Source organism: Periplaneta americana, chromosome 16 (assembly GCF_040183065.1).
Source record: "Periplaneta americana isolate PAMFEO1 chromosome 16, P.americana_PAMFEO1_priV1, whole genome shotgun sequence".
NCBI lineage: Eukaryota > Metazoa > Arthropoda > Insecta > Blattodea > Blattidae > Periplaneta > Periplaneta americana.
Genome location: NC_091132.1, coordinates 176,270,325 through 176,296,779, shown reverse-complemented (window position 1 = coordinate 176,296,779; position 26,455 = coordinate 176,270,325). Strand labels below are relative to the sequence as shown.

At 35.0% G+C, this 26,455-nt stretch overlaps 1 protein-coding gene across 3 annotated transcripts; it reads left to right on the top strand.

Moving 5' to 3' along the window:
• Window positions 1-943: 943 nt before the first annotated feature.
• LOC138692029 (zinc finger protein 678-like) lies at window positions 944-24,977 on the top strand. 3 transcript variants are annotated; one of them, XM_069814841.1, is made up of 5 exons: window positions 944-1,059; window positions 6,528-6,625; window positions 9,245-9,382; window positions 18,485-18,567; window positions 19,828-24,977. In XM_069814841.1, the coding sequence occupies exons 2-5, from the start codon at window positions 6,533-6,535 to the stop codon at window positions 20,585-20,587; spliced, it is 1,074 nt and encodes a 357-aa protein (XP_069670942.1). In that variant the 5' UTR covers window positions 944-1,059; window positions 6,528-6,532; the 3' UTR covers window positions 20,588-24,977. The 3 variants fall into 3 exon arrangements, with proteins under 3 accessions (XP_069670942.1, XP_069670940.1, XP_069670941.1); XM_069814839.1 differs by lacking the exons at window positions 18,485-18,567; window positions 19,828-24,977 and adding an exon at window positions 12,824-14,827; XM_069814840.1 differs by lacking the exons at window positions 944-1,059; window positions 18,485-18,567; window positions 19,828-24,977 and adding exons at window positions 1,096-1,237; window positions 12,824-14,827.
• Window positions 24,978-26,455: the final 1,478 nt, after the last annotated feature.

The window sequence follows — 26,455 nt, the reverse complement described above, 5'->3', positions numbered from 1 at the left end:
CGCAGCTCCGGATCAGCAGCCCAGCGAGTCTGCCGACTGAGCTACATCGATGGCTCTACTAAAAATATCTGGACGAAGATACTGTTTTATTTGATGAAATTTGTCGCTTGAAGATATGTATGTGACTTCAGAGAAAATAAAGTGGGATATAAAAATTTTAATCTTTTGTCAAAATGGAATGACTTTTTTATGTATCCTGTGAGAAAATTATTCCCTGCACACAACTCCAGACTTTGAGTAGATCATCAAATTGATAGCGTCCAAATCTTGGATTTAAAATATTGGAATTCTAATCAACTGAAATTAAGAAAAATAAAAATAAAATGTTAATTTTATTAATGTTAGAAATATGTGTAACAAAATTTAAAACATTTAATGATCTGCAGCAAGATGTGGTAGCTATCAATACGATAAAAATTTATTGAAAAATATTGCTTCAGTTCTTCATTGAAGATTATATGGATATCCAAAAAAAAATTCAGAATGAGTTTAGAAAATGCCATATTGCCTGTCATAACAATCTTTAATATGATCTGTTAGAAATTTGCAGCAAAATTGGGATCCAGGTAACACCTGCTTAAAAATCCACTTTTGTGAAGATTACTACACCAGGAGTTTGGGCAGGTCTAGTACGTAAGTAGAATTAATATTTTAGTGCGTAAGCTAATAGAAAGGGTATTTAAATTTTTCTAATGTTTAAAAACAATACAAATGAATGCTAAAGAAGTGATTTTTTCATATGTGTATGCTCACACTATGCAAAGAGCGTTGTCGAATACAAACTCTAATACTATTTCCTAAAGATAAAAGTAATAATTACATTGAACTTAATTATGCTCACGCATTGACGCGGTTATGAAGATGTGAATCACCATTCATTTGCGGTAGGTAGGGCTGGTGCCATTTCATATTACTTTACGATTGACATCCGAAGTCACGGTCCCATTGAACCAAAATATTATCGTATATACTACGGAATTGCAAATTGTAAATTCTACATTATACTGAAGTGCTGATATTTATAAAGTAGAGTTCATTGTAAATAAACATTTATTACAAGTAAGCATGTATCTGTGAATATTGCAAGATATTTGTGTTCGTTGTAATTATGATTCAAGACATTGTGTACCTATTCATTATGTCTACATCGTAATTTAATAAGTTTACCTAACTTACAGTAGTGTTATTTTATAAGGTGAATGTGTTATTTGTAGGTTTTAGCGTATACGTCTTGAGGGTAAGTGAAGAAAAAAATTATTATTAGAAATTTTGCATGCCGTAAAGATATTATATTTGATAAGTAAGATGCACCATCACCTTTACGTTTTAACTTTGCTCTAGAGTATGCCATTAGGAAAGTTCAGGATGACAGAGAGGGCTTGGAATTGAATAGGTTACATCAGCTGCTTGTCTATGCGGATGATGTGAATAGGCTATGCTAGGAGAAAATCCACAAACGATTAGGGAAAACACGGGGATTTTACTGGAAGCAAGTAAAGAGATAGGTTTAGAAGTAAATCCCGAAAAGACAAAGTATATGATTATGTTTCGTGACGACAATATTGTACGAAATGGAAATATAAAAATTGGAAATTCATCTTTCGAAGTGGTGGAGAAGTTCAAATATCTTGGAGCAACAGTAACAAATACAGGGACATCACTTTATTTTTACTAACATTTTTTACATTAACGTGGCTATACTCGGAAACACTGTTACCCCCTTTCCATTACAGGAGTTTGGAGTTGCTAGTGCAATATGTAAACAAATCATTTTACTAGCTATAGGAGGAGAGAAAAGTAGTGTATCCGTTTATGTTACAGGGAAATATAGTATTACGATTTTCAGTTTGGTCATTACTTTTACAGTATTTTATCAAAAAACAGTAGGATAGTAACAATTTTTTTTCACAAACTCAAGTGTTCAGGCGATTATATACATTATGTAATGTCTACTTTATTCAGCATATTACTAACCTAATTTATTCCTGAGAATTTTGTGAGCACTTCCGTAAGAAACCCCAATTTCTACAGCTAACTTCTTGACCGACTTATTAGGACCTCCCTGCATCCTTTCTCTAGCATCTTCTGTCACCTTTGTTGGCCATCTTACTTCTTCTTTCTGTACACTTTGTTGCTCTAAATTTATCTACCAGATTAATGGCATTTCTACGAAAATATTCCGTAATGATATAATCAGGAAATTGTATGAAAAAAAGAAGAACTGTTGTTCACATTCGGTTACATTGTAATTCCAATTTCCATCATCGTCCTTCATATCTACAAACAGTAAAACAAAACTCTTGTTTAAATAATGCTGTTAAGTACCGTACTATATTATAGGGTACCGTACTTTCGGTAACTCTAATCTTCACTTGTGGTCAGTCCACATAGATAAATTCAGTTATGCTACACACCATACTTGTGTGAAAATAAACTTGAATAATATAAACTTTTTCGTCTATAGAAAACGCAACATATTTCTGAAACACACTGTACTCTGTACTGTTTATTTCACTGCTAGCAACAGCGGCCGTAAGTTTGTGTGACTGACGTTAGCAAGAGCATTAGTGAAAGGGGTGGGAGCCAAGTACATTTAGAAACGCAGGTACAATAAAAATTGAAGTAAAAATAAAATGATGTCCCTGTATAAATGATACTCGGGAGGAAATTAAACACAGAATAAATATGGGAAATGGCTGTTATTATTCCGTTGAGAAGCTTTTATCATCCAGTCTGCTCTCAAAAAAGCTGAAAGTTAGAATTTATAAAACAGTTATATTACCGGTTGTTCTTTATGGTTGTGAAACTTGGACTGTCACTTTGAGAGAGAAACATAGGTTAAGGGTGTTTCTAGAATAATGTTCTCAGGAAAATGTTTGGGGCTAAGAGGGATGAAGTTACAGAAGAATGGAGAAAGTTACACAACATAGAACTGCATGCATTGTATTCTTCACCTGACATAATTAGGAACATTAAATCCAGACGTTTGAGATGGGCAGGGCATGTAGCACGTATGGGCGAATCCAGAAATGCATATAAAGTGTTAGTTGGGAGGCCGGAGGGAAAAAGACCTTTGGGGAGGCCGTGACGTAGATGGGAAGATAATATTAAAATTGATTTGAGGGAGGTGGGATATGATGATAGAGACTGGATTAATCTTGCTCAGGATAGGTAAAGTAGCCACGTTCAATTAGTAGGCTAGCGGTGTCAAAGAGGACGGAAGCTTTGTAGTTTCAGTAATTTTAATTATGTCGCGCTGACCATTGTCGTCAAGTCTTTTGAAGGCCGCTCCAATACTTCACGCGGAGTGTGTATATAAACCAGAGTTGCAAATTTTAGCAGTGTGTCTTGTTCCATGTTATATTAATACGAGTATATAGCAGCAACAAACAAGACGTGACAACGTCGCATTTTCATTTTATTATCGGTGCATGCAATAAAGACCTACAAATCTTAAAAGGAATGCCGCTGCCTAATAATTAAACGAGGCTACTTTACCGATGGCGGGCTTATGTGAGGGCGGCAATGAACCTCCGGGTCCTTAAACGCCAGTAAGTAAGTAGGAAGTAAGGGTACACCACTTCCTGGGCCTAGCACGTTTCAAATCACTGGGAAATGAAATCATTCTTAGAAACACAGTTTGATAGGCTATAAACTCATTCGCCTACATGAAATTTGGAACTTCTTATATATAAAGATAATGACCAAATTGTACGGCATTACTACAAATCATTCTCACTGTGGCGTCAATTTTTCAACGTTATTAATCGATGAATATGATACAGAAGTACGTGAATATCGTCGGCCTTCTCTCACTTAGCGACTTCGCCGCGATTTCATTTAACCACAATCTAGTACTGTATATACAGTCACGAAGCTCAATACGTAGTAAATATGCATCCGAAGGTAGTTGTTAACCACTAGGATCGCTAATATCGTCTCATTACAGACAATGCGAAATAGTACCGGCACAGTCTATTGTTTCTAGCACCCTGACAACTCAAGCTTCGTGACTGTATTTACTAGACGGTGATTTAATTTAGGTAAAGTAGGATTTTGGAGGGAAGCTGTTCCCAGTCATGAATACACTCTGGTATCTTCACGGTGGTAAACACACAAGTTAAATCTGAAACGTAAAAATTTACACTATCACTTGAATTTTAATTAAAAAAAATGAACATGTAGACCTTCCAAATTTATTAATAGATCACAAAACATTAGGTAACCCATACCTTGTTCTATTTTAATAGGTCTGTGTTTGTTATGGACGTAACTTACTGATAATTAATGCAAGCTAAGACTGCTACGACATATTTTAGATTTGGCATACAAGGAAACAATATTGTAAAGACACAATTTTTAAATTGCTATCCTGAAAACTTTTCTAAAGTGGGCAAAGCTCGTTCTTTCCCTGAATCCTTCGTTTATGTTTATCGATCTTCTGCGAATTTAATGGATATGTAGGGAGCCTATCATATCTTATATCAACAATAGTGATTAGTTCAGCGAGTATATTGAAAACAAAACACGCTCAGACTTTTGAACTGTGTTATTGCTATGTGTGGACGAATATATTCGCTCAATGAATGATCAAATGAATCAATCATGGACGAATATAGTGAGATCATAGTTTCAATATCAAAGAGTTCCCGACGTTAACCTTTCAAGTGGAACGAAAACTATTAGATCTCAGTTTTGTTGTCCTTCAAGTTAATCTTGTGACTTGCAGTTCTCTGGACCTGTCCCATATAAGTACATCAGTCGCCTTATCTGTGAATCACATATCGGGCAGAGATGACGAATCGTAGGTGTGATTTTTGAACTGGAGTCACAGTTTGAACCAGTGACAAAACCTATATAATTTATTTATGGCTTTTAAGGATCACGGATGTTCATTGCCGTCCTCACATAAGCCTGCCATCGGTCCCTCTCCTGAGCAAAATTAATCCAGTCTCTACCATCATCCTCCCTCAAATCCATTTCAATATCCTCCTCCCATTTACGTCTCGGCCTCCCAAAAGGTCTTTTTCCCTACCAGCCTCTCAACAAACACTCTATATACATTTATGCTCGACCATGCCGAAATGTAGTAATTATACACCTGGTAGCAGTCCTTTAATTCATGTCATTAAAGTACACCTACTCATTAAAGTACAGGTGTTCAGCCAATGACAAGTCCGCTTTGTACCGTTATAAAACCTCAAGTATCGATTATTCTCGGATATGAAATCGAAAGGGAATTAGCGAAAAGTCACGGAGGCTGGAAATCCAATACTGTCGCAGAAGGTTATGTTCTGTTACTATAATAATTAGCGTTAATTGTAAATAATATTCAAATGAACTCAATTTGTCATCTCGTTTTTCTAATTTAATTTCAATGTTATATCAAAGTTAATATTTAGTTTACTCTGTAGGTTCTTATAGGCTATCAACGTCAATGTGGACATATGTTCCTCGGAAAAAATCAATACTTTCGCATCTGCGCACATCTCACAATTTACGAGGTATTACTCAAGGTCAGTTAGATACAAATAAAATGAATAATTTCAAGTTAGAAATATGGTCTAGCATAAAAAGTCGTATGAAACTCACCTATAATGGTAATTAAGAAGCTCGTATGAAAATTATAAAACTCGCTTGCGCTCGTTTCATAAACATCCATACTCGCTTCTTAATTACTATCATTATAGCCTCGTTGCATAATGTACTATTCCGGATTCGCCCATATGTGCTACAAGCCCTGCCCATCTCAAACGTCTGGATTTAATGTTCCTAATTGTATCAGGCGAATATAATGCGTGCAGTTCTGTGTTGTGTAACTTTCTCCATTCTCGTGTAACTTCATCCCTCTTAGCCCCAAATATTTCCCTAAGCACCTTATTCTCAAATACCCTTAATCTCTGTTCCTCTGTCAAAGTTTGAATCCAAGTTTCACAACCATACAGAACAATCAGTAATATAGCTAATTGTTTTATAAATAATTCTAACCTTCAGCTTTTTTGAGAGCAAACTGGATGACAAAAGCTTTCCAACCGAATAATAACAGGAATTTCCCATATTTATTCTGCGTTTAATTTTCTCTCGAGTGAATTTTTTCACCTCTTCAAAGGATAAAATACCAATTTTTATATTTATATTTCGTACAATATTCTGATCACGAGACATAATCATATGCCTTGTCTTATCGGAATTTACTTCCGAATCTATCTCTGTGCTTCCTTCAAGTAAAATTTCCATGTTTTCCCTAATAGTTTGTGGATTTTCTCCTAACATATTCACGTCATCCACATAGACAAGCAGCCGATGTAACCAGTTCAATTCCAAACGACAAAACTTATCACAGAGACAAAATCAAAGGTCTGCAAATCACTCCCCACGACTACTGTAGATATTCTTTGGTTTTGTGTAGCTGCTAATTAGTTAAGGATAAATTGTGAAGTTCGAAATAGATTGTAAATATATGGTAATCATTGTGAATAAAATTATTTCAGCAGCTTATATTCTGATCGCTCAAATATCTGTTTCAGTCGTAATGGATATGATCAAGAAGGAACCCGATGTTGATCCATTGGCTATACTGTCAAGTGATAACACTGATAAAGATGAGAACAAGCCCTTATTAGAGGTAACGTAAATGTCCGTGGTTGTGATTTTTTGCAATTTTTGTGTTTTAAAGATGGAGTGTCGTCTTAAATTTGCGTATTAAGGAAAATACTTATTTTCTTTTTTTATTTTGTACAGTATCTATCTCCTATGGTCTGCTTTTCACAATACTATTGATTTGCATGTTATATAAAGAAAAAAACTATTCCAAATGTTAACGTACTTAAACTTCAACCTCATAAAGCCATTCATTCGTAAAAGACTGCCTACAGATATTTGGAAAGTTTGAGAGAAAATACACAAATTCAATCTTCTAACACGATTTTTTTGTTTTGAAATTAAGTAATTTCCTGGGAGACATCGTTAGATATAGGCCACTCTTACACTAAACCTGGAGTAATATAAGCTTATTAATCAGATATGATTCTACTTACTTTTTTATATGCTCACCTGTATGTAATTTCTATTTTATGCATATTTCATTGTTATTTTCCATCCGAAGATCATTAAGAACGCTGAATATTACTTAATATCTCCTATATTTCTTCAAATAGTGTTTATATGCCATGTTAACTTTTATTTTTACTTTTTTATAAGGTACCAATGATGCACATTGGGAGCAACATACAAGAAATTATTTTCCTACACAATCGCCACTATATTCACGTTGTTTTGAAATTATTAATCGAGATTGTTTGCTTATTGTTTATTACACGCACATTTGTATGTAATTTCTATTCCATACTTTTTTTATCCCAAGATCATCAAGAATGGTAAATATTATTCATGCTTGTTTCCTGTATTTCTTAAAATAATGTTATGTGGCATGTTAGTTTTTATTTGTCGTTATTTACGTAAAAATGATGCGCCAAAAAAAATAATTTCGTACTCACTCCACATCCTATATTCACATTTGTTTTTCAGTGACTTATTAAAGAATGTACCGCTATTTAAAAGACAAATTTAGAAACATGTTACATAAATCATCCTTGGCCAAAAGAGAATGCTCCCTGGATCAAATTATCGTATTTTTCAATGGTCGTCAGTACTCGTTGAAATGGGTAATAATTTAATATAATTATGTTGTACGTAACAAGATCGATTATTCAATTGATAGGATATTTTATGAGGTTGTCATGACTGAGATATCTATTGTCAATTGCTTTTATTTGTCAGAAGGGCTTGACTGAAGGGTATATAAGGACCGGCGCTCTTAGGGGTGGAGGTCAGGGTTTGGGATGGCCCACAAGCAACATGTTATACTAAATATGTTTAGGATTAGTGTAAAACTGGCCTATTGTGTCCAGTAGTGGGCGGGACATAAGTAACATTCACCATAATTCTCTATATATGGTCAATAAGATTTTAAATGTGTTGTGGTTGTGATAAAAGTAATGAAAATTGGTTTATAGCGCCACATTGGCAGTGATAAAATTGCGCAATATTCCTTCAGTGGCTGGTGGAAGCACTAGATTGACCCACGTGTCTTAGGCCCGTAACACACTTGCAGAGTTTTCGCTAGCGAGAAATGTGTTGCGAGAAAGAGGCGAAGAGCCTTCCTCCACACACTTGGCGAGTTCTCGTTATCACAGATCACACCTCGCTATGATCATCTATGCACTGCCTTCATGCAGAAAGCATTTTTCTGATTATAGTAATGACTCGTTGGGGGAAATATTATAGGTTATGTATTTACTTATATTGTCGTACTTAAATATATAACCTGTAAGTATATTGTGGTACTTTACAAATTACGTACGAACGCTATGTTGAATTCTTAGTATTCAGATGATGAGGAAATGGAGTTACATGAACATATTTTGTTAATGAAAAGAAGAAGGAGGCCTAAAATTAAAGCCAGAAATATCTGAAAATCAAATTGTATCTTACGAAAATAAGCGCGAGTTTTGGACACTGGTTTCGATTTGAATGATGATACGTTCAGGCGTTCTTTTAAGTTGAATGGACCATAGTTTTTTGCCATTCATGATATTATAGAGGATTCTTTGCTATGTTCTGATTAAAATTATGTAAATTGTTAAAGACATATAGATACATTATTTCAAATGCTTAATTAATACTATTAAATCTCATCAAAATAAAATATAGCTATATTTATTTTCAGATATTCTGATATTTGTCTCCAGATTTCTTCTTTAAGTTTCGTGTTTTTATAGTTTTCATCCCGTGTATCATATAAATAGGCCTATGGGTGACATCTTTCAAGTTCGATAAGTTTCTGACTGCAATTATCAGCCATCTTTCTTCATTTTCAAATAAAAACAATACAATTCATCGCCACCTGTGATATCTTTTTCTACATTCAGTCGTCATAAAGAGTATAAATGTCAAACATCTTTGATAAATGTGTCAAGAAAATTCGCTGACCTACCGATTCCAGCGAGAAACTCGCGCGAGGTTTTTGCCTCGAACGAGAATCTTTTCCAGTGTGTGTCCATTTGAATCCATGTTATCAATTTTTATGATTTTCTCGCAACACATTTCTTGCTAGCGAAAACTCTTCAAGTGTGTTACGGGCCTTAAGTAGCAGTTGCCCCTTGGAATGTGGACCAGAATACAGTGCGTAGCACATGAAATCACATTCTTACAACATTTGCATTATACTGTCTGTCTTCTGCAGGAAGGGAATTTCATGGATTCCCATGTAGCTGGAATAAAGACGGAATGCGTGGATGACAGCCATGATTTCACTTCAGAGTTTAAAGTTGAGGAAACTGCCGTGCCAAATAATGTCATTGCGATGAAGTTTGAACCTGAGGTAAGTGCTGTGCATAGGGTGCTCTAGCTGTTTTTCTTTCATTATTAACCCATTAACGCCCAGTGGTCTAATTATAGACCCTTGCACAGTCGACAACATTATATTTTTTTTACTGGCGCCACATTACTTCTATCTTAGTGGTCATTATAATTATATAATGTAAGATGTTAACTAAATATGCCACCATTTTATCTTCCTTCAAGAATTGTAATACATTAATTGGAGAGGACGGTATTTTTTTTAACTTTTTTCCTATTTGGTGTAAAATATTAATTTTTTGTATGTAGAGAGCTCATAACTGTGTAGAAACTGAACCAAAAATAAATATTTTGAAAAAAATTATTTGGGAGCCCAGATTTGAAAAAAAAAAACCAATGCAGGATCTTACTGAAATCGATCCAATGCAGGATCTTACTGAAATCGATATATCTAAACCATTTTAAAGGTAGATTCATCCCGTTTTTTTTTTTTTTTTTTTTTTTTTTTTTTGCAATTTACTTGCAAAAGCATGCTCTACAAACTGTCTGTAACAGAATTTTGATATTAGTCCCTACGTTTGTAAAATAAAAACAATTAAAATTGAATAACACTTTTCTGAATTGCTTTCTCGCAAACAAACGGACATAGTTTTAAAATGAAATCAATTAACAGAGAAAAGTTTCCTAATAGTCTAAAGAATGTGTTCTAAATTTCATGAATGTATCTGTAATAGTTCAGAAATTATATCCATTTTTGTCTGGCAGTGTAGCAAAAAAATGAAGTTACCATAAACGAATAAAAGATGGCGAGTGATTTAAAAATCTATAGCGCAGGAAGTTTAAAAATGACGTCTCAATATCCGATAAGGGCGCAAATACCTACGAAATGTTATGCAATGCATTCCACACATATCAAAGAGTATTTAAAAAAAAAAACTTTTTTTTAATTCAATTTATGGGAAACAACAATAAAAGTGGTCGAGTGATTTAAAAATCCATAACGCAGGAAGTTCAAAAATGGCGCCTCAACATCTGATAAGGGCACAGATACCCACAAAATATTATGCTATGCATTCCATACTGAAATACAGAGCATTTTAAAGACTTTTTTTTTAAATGTACTCATTTTTCACCAAAAATACCATCCTCTCCCCTTAAGGTACCTTGGTTCGGATTAGTATTAAGGTACAAAATGAAGTTGCGCCATGTAAAGAATAAAACTGTTTTCCCGTGTTATATTGTCTTGATATTGTTATTGGTTTGTGATTTAGTAGTGTGAAGGATACTATTATTGCGTCGCACAAGGAAAATACAGATGTATGTAAAATGATTGGAGCAATATGCATTGAAACAGCTGCAGTCTATAATAAATAGAACGCTGGGCGCTTATGATATCACGTGAAAACAACAAAGATGTTATTGCACTCAGTACCGCAACAGTTGATATCAGTAAGTGACTGTGGTACTGTGGTATTGCAAGTAGATCAGCATCTGAAAGCTGCCTAACTATTCGATCCCCATAACTTTTCGTATGTAAAGTGGAAATAAATGTGATTTGGTGTACGTCTTTGGATTTATTCACTTTTACTTGTAAGTGCAACAAGTATTATCTATACTAATAATAAATCTGTAGCCAAAATTTTTCTGGTAATTTTCGCTTTTCCAAAAATAATTGGTCCTAACATATATAATTAACCATCCTGAAACCGAAACTCGCTTTTTTTAAATTTTTGTTTGTATGTCTGTCTGTCTGGATGTTTGTTATCTTTTCACGCGATAATGCTGAACCGATTTATATGAAAATTGGAATATAAATTAAGTTCCTTGTAACTTAGATTGTAGGCTATATGACATTCAAAATACTTTATTTAAAAGGGTGGTTATAAGGGTGCTTGAATTAAATAAATCGAAATATCTCGCTTATTATTGATTCTCGTGAAAAATGTTACATGACAAAAGTTTCTTTAAAAATAATTTCCGATAAGTTTTATTCTAAGAAAAATTTTGATAGGACTGATATTTAACGAGATAAATGAGTTTTAAATTTAAAATAACGATGCCACCTATTGGCCTGTAATGAAATGGAAATAAATGACTTCATCTATAAGGGGCCTTGGACAACAACAATCGAAAGGTATTAAACATAGCCTAAGAGAATGTTTCTGTGTTTGTATGAAGTAATATCGAAAGCTAATTATATACAAGACTTTTAAAATAACAATACAATACATTTTCACCGCCACCTCAGATTATATCGTCGTTGTTCCTGCAATAACTCCTATGTGCAAAATATAAAATTTTTGAGTAGGAAGAAAAAACACATTTATTCATTCCATGGCAATGGTACATAGGAGATCGTGAATTCTTACATTTTCGAAAGAAAGAAATATAATTATATATCACTATAATATATGCTATATCACTATTTAAGTTATTTGAAGGGTTCAGAACCATAGTGGGCCAAGCGCCATTTACTGAAGACGTAAAAAACAAGGGTTAAAGTTAAGTTATTACCATAATTCAATGGAAACATATAGCAAATAATATAAAGTATACACATTAAAACTAAATGATATGTCAATCTTCATTAAACTATGGTTGCATGTAATAACAATTAAGAAACATGTTAAAGGAATTGTCATTGCAACAAATGATTGCTTTCTGGATCAAAATGATCGCATTCTAATTTTTTTAAATGCAATTTAAATTAAGTAACATACTAAACGATTTATCCTTCTATGAAACACTAATGTTCCCTGGATCAAATGTCCTATTTTAATCATGTAATTACTTTATATTTATTTCTAACGGGTGCAACGGAGCGCAGGGTTATGGCTAGTGGAATAATAATTTGTTTGACAATAATGAAAATCACGTATCTCATTTTCACCACACATTACAGAACACAGGAAAATAGTCACTACTGTAATGGTATGATATATTGCTTCATTTTCTTTCGCAATATTATGTCAGATGGTATCACTTTTGCTTCATTTTCTTTCGCAATATTATGTCAGATGGTATCACTTTTGCTTCATTTTCTTTCGCAATATTATGTCAGATGGTATCACTTTTGCTTCATTTTCTTTCGCAATATTATGTCAGATGGTATCACTTTTGCTTCATTTTCTTTCGCAATATTATGTCAGATGGTATCACTTTTGCTTCATTTTCTTTCGCAATATTATGTCAGATGGTATCACTTTTGCTTCATTTTCTTTCGCAATATTATGTCAGATGGTATCACTTTTGACTCATTTCACCTGTGGCTAACCTCAGATTGAGACTGCGTAAATATCTCGAGTTAAGACGTTTTCATCATATGTCGACGAATTACTAGGATATAAACAAAATATGTTTACATGGTGTTACTGTTTTAGTTTTGTGTCATTGGGAAATACGATTAACCACACGTGAATTCTCGCATTATGAAAATTATATCGTAATATTTCTCAATTTGTAGATTCCATTCAGAGGGATGGCAGGCAGTTATGACGTAGTATTCAAAGGGATTACGCTAGAAGATGCCTTGGACATTGTAAATGATGATACATTTGCTAATGAAGTTGATGTCCAGTCAGAGAAAGTTGATATTGTAGTACTTCCTCCTGATCCAGATAGTCTGACAGACGAGGATGAAGCACCTGATGATGTAACTGGGGTAGCGAATGTCAAAGATGTGCCTGGGCCAGTGGAGGTACATTTCATAGCTTCTGAAAATGCCGACTGTCCTGAAATATCTACCTCCATGTCTGAAAAACCAACTAAAAAAATAAAACTCTGCAAGCAAACAGCAAAGTACGAAAAATGTACACCCAAGTACACGAAAATTCTAGAAAACGACCATACTTCACATGAAACATTGGAAGAAATTAAAAACAATTTAAAGAATTGTACGCCATTAGAGATTGGGGAAAAAATTCTGAACTACAACGACATGTTTGACTTTATTGTGAAGGAGACTGTTTCCTATGCCGTTTCATGCAAAAATATTTTTGATTTCACTTTAGATCCTGATGAATTGAGAGTCTTCTTAGGCATATTATTACTTTCGGGATATCACCGACTTCCCTCAGAAAGACATTATTGGTCGGAGGAAGCTGATTTGGGATTGGATATTGTGAAGAATGCAATGTCTCGAAATCAGTTCCTAAAACTGAAAAGCTTAATTCATTTTAACGATAACACTGATCCTAATGATCAGAACCACAATAAAGGATTCAAAGTGAGACCACTTATGTCCATGCTGAATGCTGCCTTTCAACAGTTCGGTATATTTTCAGAACACCTCGCCATAGGTGAGATGATAGTGAAATATTATGGTCACAACTCATTGAAACAGTTAATTCGAGGTAAACCGATTCGATTTGGCTACAAGCTGTGGGCTCTGTGTGGTTCTAATGGATACTGCTATAAGTTTGACTTGTACTGCGGTAAGGACGCAGCTGGAAGTGACGTCAGTAATAGGCATGACTTAGCCTTAGGCACCAAAGTTGTGCTGAATATGTTGGATTGCATTGTACATCCTCGGGCTCACGACATATACTTCGATAATTTTTTTACAAGTAGAGATCTTTTGCTCCACCTTCAGGATCTTGGTTTCCGGGCTACAGGAACTGTTAGAGAAAACAGAATGGACGGCTGTCCTCTTCAGGATACGAAATTACTACAGAAATCAGTACGGGGATCCTATGATTACTCATTTGACATTAACGGTGAAATTCTCTTCGTGAAGTGGAATGATAACAGATCTGTAACTGTAGCATCAAACTTTGACGTAGTTGAGCCAGTGGCTTCTGCAAGCAGGTGGAACAGAAATGCAAGACAGAAGATAAGTGTGCAACAACCATTGGTCATAAAGAACTACAATAAGTACATTGGTGGAGTTGACCATCACGATTGTTTAGCTGGGAAATATGCCACTGCAATCCGTTGTAAAAAGTGGTACTGGGCTCTATTTGTAAGAATGCTGGACATGGCTGTAGTAAATGGTTGGATTATCTACAGAGAAATACATGGACGAGACGCTTTGGACCTGCTTGAATTCCGACGATGCTTGGCTGTTCAATATCTGAAGATGTTTACGAACCGCAAGAGAATGGAGCGCCCTCTTTCGTCACCTCGAGGAGTGCAGTTTGATATGAGATTTGATGGTAGAGGTCACTTCATGGCAAAAAGACCCTCTCAGAGACACTGCCGGATGGCAGGATGTAAAGGAAGACCAGTAACTTTCTGCAAGAAGTGTGATGTAACGCTCTGTCAGAGATGCTTTGAGCCTTATCACTCACGATAAAGGTAGACATTCCTACAATAAAAATGTGTTTTATTGTTGCTATAGCATTGTATTGTTACATTAAATATTAAAATTGTCGAATAATTTCAAGGCAAAAAATTGTTCCGGGGCCGGGTATCGATCCCGGGACCTCTGATTGAACGTACCAGCGCTCTACCAACTGAGCTACCCGGGAACTCTACCCGACACCGTCTCAACTTTTCCCTTTATATCCATACAACTCGCGTGGGCTGACGAAACGTCAGAGACCCACATCAAGTGCACACAATCTCTGTGTGACTAGGAATTGTGATTTTCTGTTTACTTACACAGTGACGTATATATTATGCAAATCTAGTCTTTCAGGTAAGGCTCCCTGTAAAGCAGATTTGAATAATTTCAAGGGAAAAATTGTTCCGGGGCCGGGTATCGATCCCCGGACCTCTGATTGAACGTACCAGCGCTCTACCAACTGAGCTACCCGGGAAATCCACCCGACACCGTCTCAACTTTTCCCTTTATATCCACACAACTCGCGATGGCAGACGAAACGCCAGAGACCCACATCGAGTGCACAGTTATTCAAAGACTAGGCTCTTACTCGATTTAGGCGCACATAAGCTTCGTGCCAATACGTTCCATAAAATTATGAGAACAGAACCTAATGAGACACAGTCATTTTTCTTCGACTTACAGCAACTGCAACCACTCTCGAAACTCAGCATAAGTGAAGTATATTATTCAAGACAATTAGCTTTCTATACTCTCTGTGTAACTGATAAAGCTTCAGAGAAGCCAAATTTCTTTACATGAAATGAAGCACAGGCTGGGCGGGCGCTATTGAAGTGGCATCTTGCGTCACTACATTTATCAGTGAATTTAATTTCGACAGTTCATCAAATGTATTAGGCTGTTCGCCGATGAATGATATATATATATATATAAGGATTGAAGAATAAAATATACAGGCTGGGAAAAAAGTCCCATTAGTCCATATTATTTTGTGTCATGAGAATAATGGGGAACATACTGACCAGTGTTGCCAGGTCTCCGGAAATTTCCGGAGATCTTCGGAATTTTTTGACTTCCAGGAAAAATAGGAAATAATGTTGTAATCTCCGGATTTTTTTAATGTAGGAAATTATTTACTTTTTTAGAAAAATCAATCTCTGGCATACATTAAAACTGATAGATGAACATTATATAGTTAAAGTTTTGTTAATATTTTAAATCTACGTATTACTCTGTGAAGAGATTTATTAAATCTACATACTTAGACTTCAACAAACAAAATTTGATAACACAATCCCAAGGGAAAAAATGGTTAATTCCCGATTTACCATGAAAATCGTCTGTAGCTGCATTTAGATTGGCAACAGGCCATGATTGTTTGGCTAAACACCTGCATAGAATTGGAATATATCAGTCCCCTAACTGCCCATTGTGCAACTCAAACCAAGAAATGGATTCGGAACACCTCAAAATCTGTGCTTCATTGGCTGGTCATGATAATATCTTTGAAAAATATTGGAGTGCAAGAGGTCAAATGACTTTATTGTCAAACTCCTGGCATTAGAAAACAACAACAACATATTTTATAACTTGACTACTAATGTTTCGCTAAATATAAAATATGTAACACGTAAAAATGAACATATCTGGTCTGGAGAAACATCTATGAGGAGAAGAAGGTGGTGACTACTAATCAAATTGGTGATTAAAAGAATTAAAGTAGAAATCTTTTTATTATAGGTTCATGTATTGTAATAGAAGGTTATAATAACATTTTATATGATTTTCGAAAGTGCCTCCGGAAATTGTGGACAAATCTCCGGATTTTTTTCATTACGACCTCCAGAAATATTTTTTCAAGATCTGACAACACTGATACTGACTCTTTAGATACTTAGGTATACACAGTTAGTGTACAGTGGTTATTTTGTTTGTATGTTTGAATTATGACCAGAATTACATCAATAGTGTGCATATTTGAGGTATTTCAGATATTTAAGGGGATAACGGAACTTTGTGCTCACTCTGTACATGCCATAATTATTTAAAATTTATATTCAATGTGAGTTAGAGATCGACCCGGGTGGCCGCACGATCCAAAGTATGTCTCTTTAGGCAGCTCCGTTCGAAGGGTTGCAGGTAAGAAACTCGCCGTTCCTTATCACTATTTTCCAGCAGAAAGCAATAAGAACTATTGATATATCGTCTTACATAGTATACTGCTGTAAGAACCACAGAAAAACTGACAAATGACAGGGCACAATTCAGCGTGGTTTATAGATGCAAATCGTATTATGTGACAAAATCGCTTCAAAACGTATTAAATACACTGTGTCAGTGCAAAACGTATTAAGTGCAAACTTCAATTGGCAATATCATGCAATAGATTAAACAATCAGTGTCAGTGTTTATTATATTTGGTGTCATTTCACAATGTGACATTAAGATATTAAAAATTTTTCCATTATCTTAGCCGTGAAACGTTTTTTACGTTTCCTGTAAAATTTGTTTTTCTGCATTTAATACGATTTGAAACGACACTCCACAATTAGTAAAGGCATGTGGACAACAATAAAACTTAATTTGATAAAACCTTAAAATCCAATACATTTTAACTCCTATTCATTTATTAGGTCTAAATAAAAAAACTAATTTGTATTTTTCTATCAACACAAAGACGAAGGAATTAGGCCTACTCACGTTTTATGAACTGTCGGAAATCGAAAGTACGATTTGGAGCAATTTGTAATGCTGCAATTGTCACAATTATAAACAGCACATATACACCTGATATTTTAACACTAATACTATGCAACAATATTGGATTTCCAGCCTCCGTGACGTTTCGCTAGTTGTCTTTCGATTGCATATCCGAGAATAATCGATACTTGCGCTTTCATATTGCTACAATGGTGTTTTCTGATTGGTGGAACACCTGAACTTTAATGAATAGGTGTATTTTAATTAGGTCCATTAAAGGGCTGCTACCAGGTGTATAATTACTACATTTCGGCATTGTCGAGCATAAAATTACTTTCAAAATTTCTTATTCATTTTTTTCAAGACACTACTAAACCTATGTTGAATGTCGTCGCCAACGCCACCTGGCGCCTTGTATCCGGTTGTATTGAAATAAAAACGATAATACTCTAGAATGAATTAGTGTTGTGCAGTACCTTTACTTTTATCTTTCTTTGAAAGTTGATTTATTATTGATATGATTTAAACGCTGTATAGCGCATTTTATGAATATAGTTTAGACTGTAATATGACACTTTTCTAGACTTTATCATTAATTCAAATGAAATTTCATAATCTAAAAGAAATGTTACAAAATTAAAAGTTTGAGTCCTACATACAGCAGAATCCCTCTTAACCGGCACCAAAGTGACCAGGCTAGTTCCGGATACGAGATTTTGCCGGATAATTGAATACTGGTATATATAAAAACAAAGTTAGTATTTGATGATGCCAAATTCTGAAGCTGCAGCCATGTGAAGCTTATATCTGTATCGCTTGCTCATAACTGAATAAACATAAAACACATTACAACACATCACACAACACAAACAATACACAAATTTCAGGTTCAGATATTCCCTGAAAATGAAAGTTCCGTTATTTTGGTTTTGCCGGTTATTTGGGCGCCGGTTACAAGGGATTTTATTGTAATTAGTTGAAATACATAAAACAATAATTTCAGTTGTATTTCAAATTAAATTAATTCAAATATGTAGTCACATTAAAGTACGCAGTAGCATCACCTGTCCTGGATTTCTGATGAGAGCATTTGGCAACCCTGCCTACAGTTTTTCTGTTTTACGCAATCTTGTTTTACAGGAAGAGCCTTGTAAGTCGGATCAAGTGGAGCAGGAAGTCAAACTGGAAGTAACGGTGGAAGAGGATGAAGTATTAACTGAGAGGTGAGTGAAATGTGTCTGCCTTTCGTTCGTTGTTGGTTTCACTGTTTTGTTTAAATAACTACGAAGGAAAGAAACTGGTAACTTGTTTCAACTTTATTGTTGTACAAATGAACGATTCAGTATACTTCGGGAAACCTAATTGGCAGGAGTTATACTCTTTTCTGTCGCTAACACAAATACCAGAAGTACTGCTACTACCACTACTACTACTACTACTGCTACTACCACTACTACTACTATACTATACTATTACTACTGCTACTACCACTACTACTACTACTACTACTATTACTACTGCTACTACCACTACTACTACTACTGCTACTATTACTACTACTACTTCTACTACTACTATTACTACTATTGCTACTGCTACTATTACTACTACTTCTACTACTACTGCTACTATTACTACTACTGTTACTACTACTACTACTGCGACTGCTACTATTACTACTACTGCTACTGCTACTATTACTACTACTACTGCTACTATTACTACTACTACTGCTACTACTACTACTACTTCTACTGCTACTACTACTACTACTACTACTACTTCTACTACTACTACTATTACTATTGCTACTATTACTACTACTGCTACTGCTACTATTACTATTGCTACTATTACTACTACTACTGCTACTACTACTACTGCTACTACTAGTACTACTGCTACTACTACTACTACTACTACTACTACTACTACTGCTACTATTACTACTACTACTATTCCTACTACTACTACTGCTACTACTACTACTATTACTACTGCTACTATTACTACGACTACTGCTACTGTTACTACTACTACTGCTACTACTACTACTACTACTACTACTATTACTACTACTGCTACTACTAATATTACTACTACTGCTACTATTACTACGACTACTGCTACTGTTACTACTACTACTACTGCTACTGTTACTACTACTACTACTGCTACTATTACTACTACTACTACTACTACTACTACTATTACTACTACTGCTACTACTACTGCTACTATTACTATTACTGCTACTGCTACTACTACTGCTACTGCTAATATTACTACTACTTCTACTACTACTGCTACTATTACTACTACTACTACTACTGCTACTACTATTACTGATACTACTACTACTACTACTGCTGTATTGGTTTATAAGTATACCGCACAGCTTTGTAGGAACAAACTCTCAAATGCAAGATTACGACGACCTAGATATAGTCAAGCTTGGACTAAAGTTATCGTGTTCTTTACAGCAGTACAACGCATAATAATGGAGTGGGAGCTGACAACAACAAAATGTCACAAGATGAACTGCATACAGGCAATAAGATATATAATTGCGATGTGTGTGGAAAGAATTTTTCGCAATCCGGATGTCTCAAAAGGCATGAACGCGTTCACACCGGCGTAAAGCCGTTCAATTGCGACATTTGTGGGAAAAGTTTTTCTTTTCTCGGAAGTTTGAGAAGCCATATGCGCACTCACACGGGCGAGAAGCCATTTAAGTGTGATGTTTGCGGTAATACCTACGCGGAATTAAATCACCTGAAAACCCATAAACGTGTACACACAGGTGAAAAGCCATACAAGTGTAATGACTGTGGAAAGAGTTACGCAGATTCGAGTAACCTCACGAGGCATGTACGGGTACACACCGGCAACACGCCGTACAAGTGCAACGTTTGTGAGAAGGTCTTCGCGGATTCGAGTCAATTTAAAAGGCATTCTCGCGTTCACACAGGCGAGAGGCCATTCAAGTGTCAAGTTTGTCGCAGATCTTTCGCGGAAGCGTGGTACCTGACGAAGCATTCACGCATACACACTGGAGACAAGCGGTACTCGTGCAATGAGTGTGGGAAGAACTACGTTGATTTGTTTTATCTCAGAAAGCATGAACTCTTGCACAAATGTCAGAAGGCATATAAATGCGATGTCTGTGGGAAGTGTTACTCCTCACCCACAGGTTTGAAGTACCACTCAAACCAACATGCAACAACAGAGAAGATAGTCTAATGTGAAGTCTGAGCTAAATCTTTCTTTATTATTTTCGAGATTTCACAAGTCCTTGCAAGTTTAATAGTAAACAATAATAATTTTTCATAAAGAAGGGGAGACCAGCCTGAGAGACCAGGTGACCATTCAGTTCTAGATTAGAAACATACAAGAATTTAATTTAATTAACATGAAAACTGTACTAATTTGGAAACTAGTATTACCAACTATAAATATTGCTATAACATTTTGGTATAATCACATTAATACGTAGAATACAAATGAGTATTTAGTATAAGTATAGAGTCCTTAGGAATTTGCAGACAAATACTTTCGATATCGTGCTGGAGTATACCTTGAGATTTTATATAATTTTGACAATATTTAAAACATCTCTCCCGACCTCCGAAAAGGAGACCCTTTACCTCAAATGCATATATAGGTGTATTATAACTCTCACTGAAGTGAGGAATGGATGGACGATGAATTGCCTCCTTTTCTTTTACTTTAAGTAAAATAGAGAACTGCGTTTTGAAATGTCTACAATTGAAGGGTACACGGGAAAAACGATCAAGGTCCATCAAAAGTCGAAATTGAGTTAATAATGCCATCTTATAGTGGAAAGGAAGTACTATCTTGTGGTCTAGCTAGTAATAAGAAATAATCGTTCTTGACATTCCACTACGTCAATTTCTATTAAATACACACATAAGAAAGTATTAAGTGCTTAAACTCTAAAATTCGTTTTTCTCTAAACTTTCTAAAATGGACCTTGATCGTTATTCCCGTCTACCCTTCAATTTTAATCCGATTTTTTTAAATTATTTTAGCGGTTTATTAGTTGCATTAGGAATAAAGTGCATGCAAATTTTGTGCTAAATCGGAGTGTTAGATTCGAAAGTGATTTTATTTCCGTTATGTGATTTGGAGATTTATTCGAAAAGTTCCTTACACATTATATTTAACTACAGCAAGTTCATATTTTTTCGTATGGACCATGCTTCACGGGCAATATTTTAACGTTTAGAAATTCATGAAAATTACGCTAGCTTAGATGCAATATATCTTAAAGTCACTCATTTATATATTTATTTATTTTTTTATTTATTTGTTAATTATTTTATTAGTTTATGTAATTTTTAGCTCCTAATTGTCAAGATACTTCACATTTCTTAACGTTAGATCTCAGATAATAATGTATAGACACGTACAAAAATTTTCAATGAATAGCATTAATACTGTCAGTGCATGGGCAATTATGAACATGCAAAAATATAGTTTCGGAAAAAAAAAAAAAAAAGGGAAATTTGTATAATACAATATTGACATGCAGGGCAGTCCTATAAAAAATGGTTGCTTCTGGACCTTTTAGAAGGCGAAAAACCTCTTGTGGTTAACTTAATAGGAGTCGAAGGAATGTTTTTGAACAAAAGTCCGAAAATCGATTTTTGGAAATTTTTTGTAAAAAAGTCAATCTAAATGTCTCTTTAATGTATGTTTCTGGTAAATCGACTATTCCCATACACAGGTCCATGTCATATTTGTATCTTTTTAATGGCAGTATTATTTAAATTCCATATAAGTGTGCTTGTCGCTTGATAATTTGTACAGTCTGATCCATTTGGGTATGGATAATATTAATTTATTATTATAAAGCTGTTATGATAGTATGAAATTTTCTTGCTGGTTACATTATGATTAAAAGATGGGAGTTTCCATATATGACAATCAACAGTGCATAATCTGAAAGGACAAATAAAAATTGTAGATGATTAAAATGGCTACTACAAATCAACTGAAGGCACAATGTCTTCTTTAGTATGCTAATTTGAGAGTGTTAAAAGAGTTCAACGGGAATTTCGACGTGACTATGGTGTGCGTAATGTGCCTAAATACGATTACATAATGTTGTGGTATCGAACATTTATAGAAACAGATTCTGTGTTAAAAACATACAGGAAGTTGCAGGCGAAACGCAATATGAGTAGCAACTATCTCTTGGATTGGTTCCCAACCTCCCCAGATCTAACCCCTCCTGACTTCTTCGTGTAGGGTTTTGTTAAAGACATTGTCTATTCACAGAAACCCATGAACATTGATGATCTAAGAGTAAAAATTACTCAAGCTTTTCAACAAATCATCCCTCTTATGTTACAACGGACATGGGCTGAATTGCTTCACCGTTATGAGTTGTGCGGGGTTCGCAATGGGGGTCATGTTGAGCTCTGAGGAATCTCCCATCGTGCAGTGTTGTATGCAAAAAGTTTCAACAAATGAAGTTCAGTAATAAATGTTTTACGGTGTTTTTATTTTATACATACCAAACGGATTATATTACTGATTCGACGTTGTAATAAAAATACTGGGTTAATGAAAAAGTTCATAGCGTTTTTTTTTTTTTCGCTGTCAGAAAAGTTTCTATTTTCTGGGATGAATGAAAAACAGGTATTAATTACTGGTACTATATTCCCCCATATTATCTAGGAGTCTCTACGAACGCTGGAATGGCTTTTCTATTCCGTTTCCTTAGAAATGTGCTGGTTTGGAGTCAAATTTGTGAGGCATCTTCGTTATTAGGGAATTCCCTTTATGATTGTCCGTTAATGAACAGATAATGTAGAAAATCTGAGGGCACAAAATCGGGAGGAAATGGGGGGAAGTGAAACCACCTCCCATCTAACCTCCTTCATATCTGGTTTCGTGATGTTTGCGGAGTGCGCACGTGCATCTTTGGGTTGCAGCTGCACTTTTTGCAGCGTTCCCTGTCGCTTTTCTTCAATTGCGGCCGCAAGGCTTTTGTGTTATTGGTAATGTCAGAAGTTATGGATACATTCCTGGGTAGTATTTCGTACTACACGACGTCCTTCTTATCCTACCAGATGCAAAACATCATCATCTGTAACGTCCAACCTCTGCACACGTTGCAAATGTTCCGAGCCACCTCGGCTGCCTTTGCTCTTGTATTAAACCCCTGATCACATATGTAACATTGGCCATCAGTAACATGTGGAAGGGAACAATCGCCAGAAGCACCATCACCGTTTGGGAACAATCGCCAGATGAAAGTACAGTTGCTCCATGCAATTCAAAAGAAACTTGTAACTTGACATCTTATATAGTAGCTAGATGGCAGCATAGTGAAATTTAATAAAAGTTGTTGCCGTCAAAGCCTATAAGGCTGAACAATCTCTTATAACTGATATGGGATTAAACTCGAACAGAAGAAAATGTCGGTATTGTTCGTGTTTTTCCAACTTACACCCCAGGTTCTTGAGCCCACAAATAGCACAGAATTTCTTAAAATCTGCAAAAATCCAAGCCGTATTTACAAGAACAAAACCATAAATAACAAATGAGAAACGGCGAACAATCTCTTAACATTGCTATGTTGTAATGAGGAATAAAAATGCCATCAACATGTATCAACCTAATATATAGTATGAAAAGGCGTTATAATATACACAAACACATTCAAAGATAAACCACACATGTTAGGCCAATTATACAGTGTTCATAGATTTGATAAGAAACGTAAAAAATTATATATTACAGTTATATGAACACTAATAAATGTAATATAATTATAAAAGAAATTACTAATAGTCAGACATGTTTCTGAGATGCTTCTCCATCCTCAGTGACTATTTACCACGACGGCTGGTTCAGGTGATCGAACCACGTTGTTGTTTGGCTTAAAGGAGACTGTCTGCCTCTTTTTATAATTCTCTATGTATATGTCATTGTACCTATAATGAATGTTGTGTGTTTAGAAAGATTTTCAGAATAAAGTTTCAACTGCATGCAGTTCCAGAAAAGAGTTATGTTCAACCCTCACACACAATGAACGTTCGAAAATCTGTGACGTCCACATCGATGACAGAAAATATTAGTTTCTGGACAGACTGTGTGTGCATTCAGTTACAAAAGTGCTTACGTATGGTTTTTAAGGAACTCACCCTCATACAATTTTGTTACTCTAGGTTTAATTTGTAATTCAGTAAATATAAAATATTCTTCGTTTTTCTATCATAAATTATCTAGCTTTCATTAGTCATGTAATCTTTTCATACTTTGATTTTTATTGTAATTGTAATTGTAAATTTAATATTGTAATTTTATTTGTAATTGTAACTATAAATCTAATACTAATTGTATTTAATAAATAAATACTAAATACACATAAGCCCGCCATTGGTCCCTATCCTGAGCAAGATTAATCCAGTCTCTACAATCATATCCCACCTCCCTCAAATCTATTTTAATATTATCTATGTCTCGGACTCCCCAAAGGCCTTTTTCCCCTCCGGCCTCCCAACTAACAATTTATATGCATTTTTTTATTCGCCCATACCTGCTACATGCCTTGCCCATCTCAAATGTCTCAATTTAATGTACGGTACCTAATTATGTCAAGTGAAGAATATTTTGTGTGCAGTTTTGCGTTGTGTAACTTTCTTCATTCTCCTGTAATTTCATCCTTTTTAGCCCCAAATATTTTCCTAAGCACCTTATTCTCGTATACTGTTAACCTCTGTTCCTCTCAAAGTTAGAGTCCAAGTTTCACAACCATACAGAACAACCGGTAATATAACTGTTTTATAAATTCTAACTTTCAGGTTTTTTGAAAGCAGAATGGATGATAAAAGCTTTTCAATCGAATAATTACAGGCATTTTCCAGATTTATTCTGCGTAAAATTTCCTCTTGAGTGACAAAAGTGCTGAATGGTCTAAATAAAATACCGTATAATACTTAAACATTAGCGGTCTTACTAATAAAAACTCTATAGACAGACGTTTATCTGTCTTATACTTATACAAGAGTAGCTCGTTTATAAGTCGTGTGTAAATTCCTTACTAATAATCACTACATACGTCGTGTATAACAGTATAACTGTTACACAGCTACGTCATAGTTTCGTCATTACTTCGTTACGAAAGATAATAGAATATCTGAGGTTCTCTATTGCATCCGGTAGAGCGCTCTAGTGTGGCGTGTTAAGTATCGATAGTACAACTGGGCCTGATCGATTACCATATTATATTTTGGTCAAAGAGTACAAGCTACAGTAATATTATTCTAATTATTCTGTGCTCTTTGGTTTGTTCTTCTTTGGTTACTAGGCAACCATCATCATAAAATGACAGTCGATACGAACAGCTGTTAGAGGGTCGGCCATTTTTTCTCTATATACAACGCTTAAACAAGGGGTTTCGTGTATATAACTACTGCAAAGCAATTCCCATTGTAGTTACAGGCTGTTTATACGTCCATCGCTTCTGCATGGTTTATTAGTAAAGTTTTCTGTCTCAACTCTGCATAAGTCTAGTATAAAAAGTATACACTGTTTATTAGTAAGACTGTAGATGTAGAATACTTCGTTCATTTCCAGTATGGTATGACACATGATTTTTAAAGAATAGTTTTTCATGTTTCGCATTTCTGTATCATGAAATGTTGTTAAAAATTAAAATGGCAGCTCAGTTGAGTTTCCTACTAAGCTGCAGCCTATAATAACTCAATGTTTCTTTGTAGCAAACTGTATCCTCCTGAGTCTTCAGGAATAGCATATTTCAGACATGATTATGAGACCAGAAGTACAGTATAATATATCTGCATTTGAATTCGCAGGAAGTCGCAGGTTCGAATCCCGCTCGAGGTTATGAAATTTTTCTGTCATACCATGGCATGATTGTGACTATAATAGTATTTAAATTCATTAATATGTCACATCAACGGACGTTTATACGTCACCAACATCGTAAAGATGAAGATTACATTTGTAGAATTATATTGAAGTTTAAAAATAAAACAACAAACATACCTTTACTTGTCGTCACGTGATGCACAAAGTTACAGTTACACTGGTCAATAGTGATTTTGTTAAATG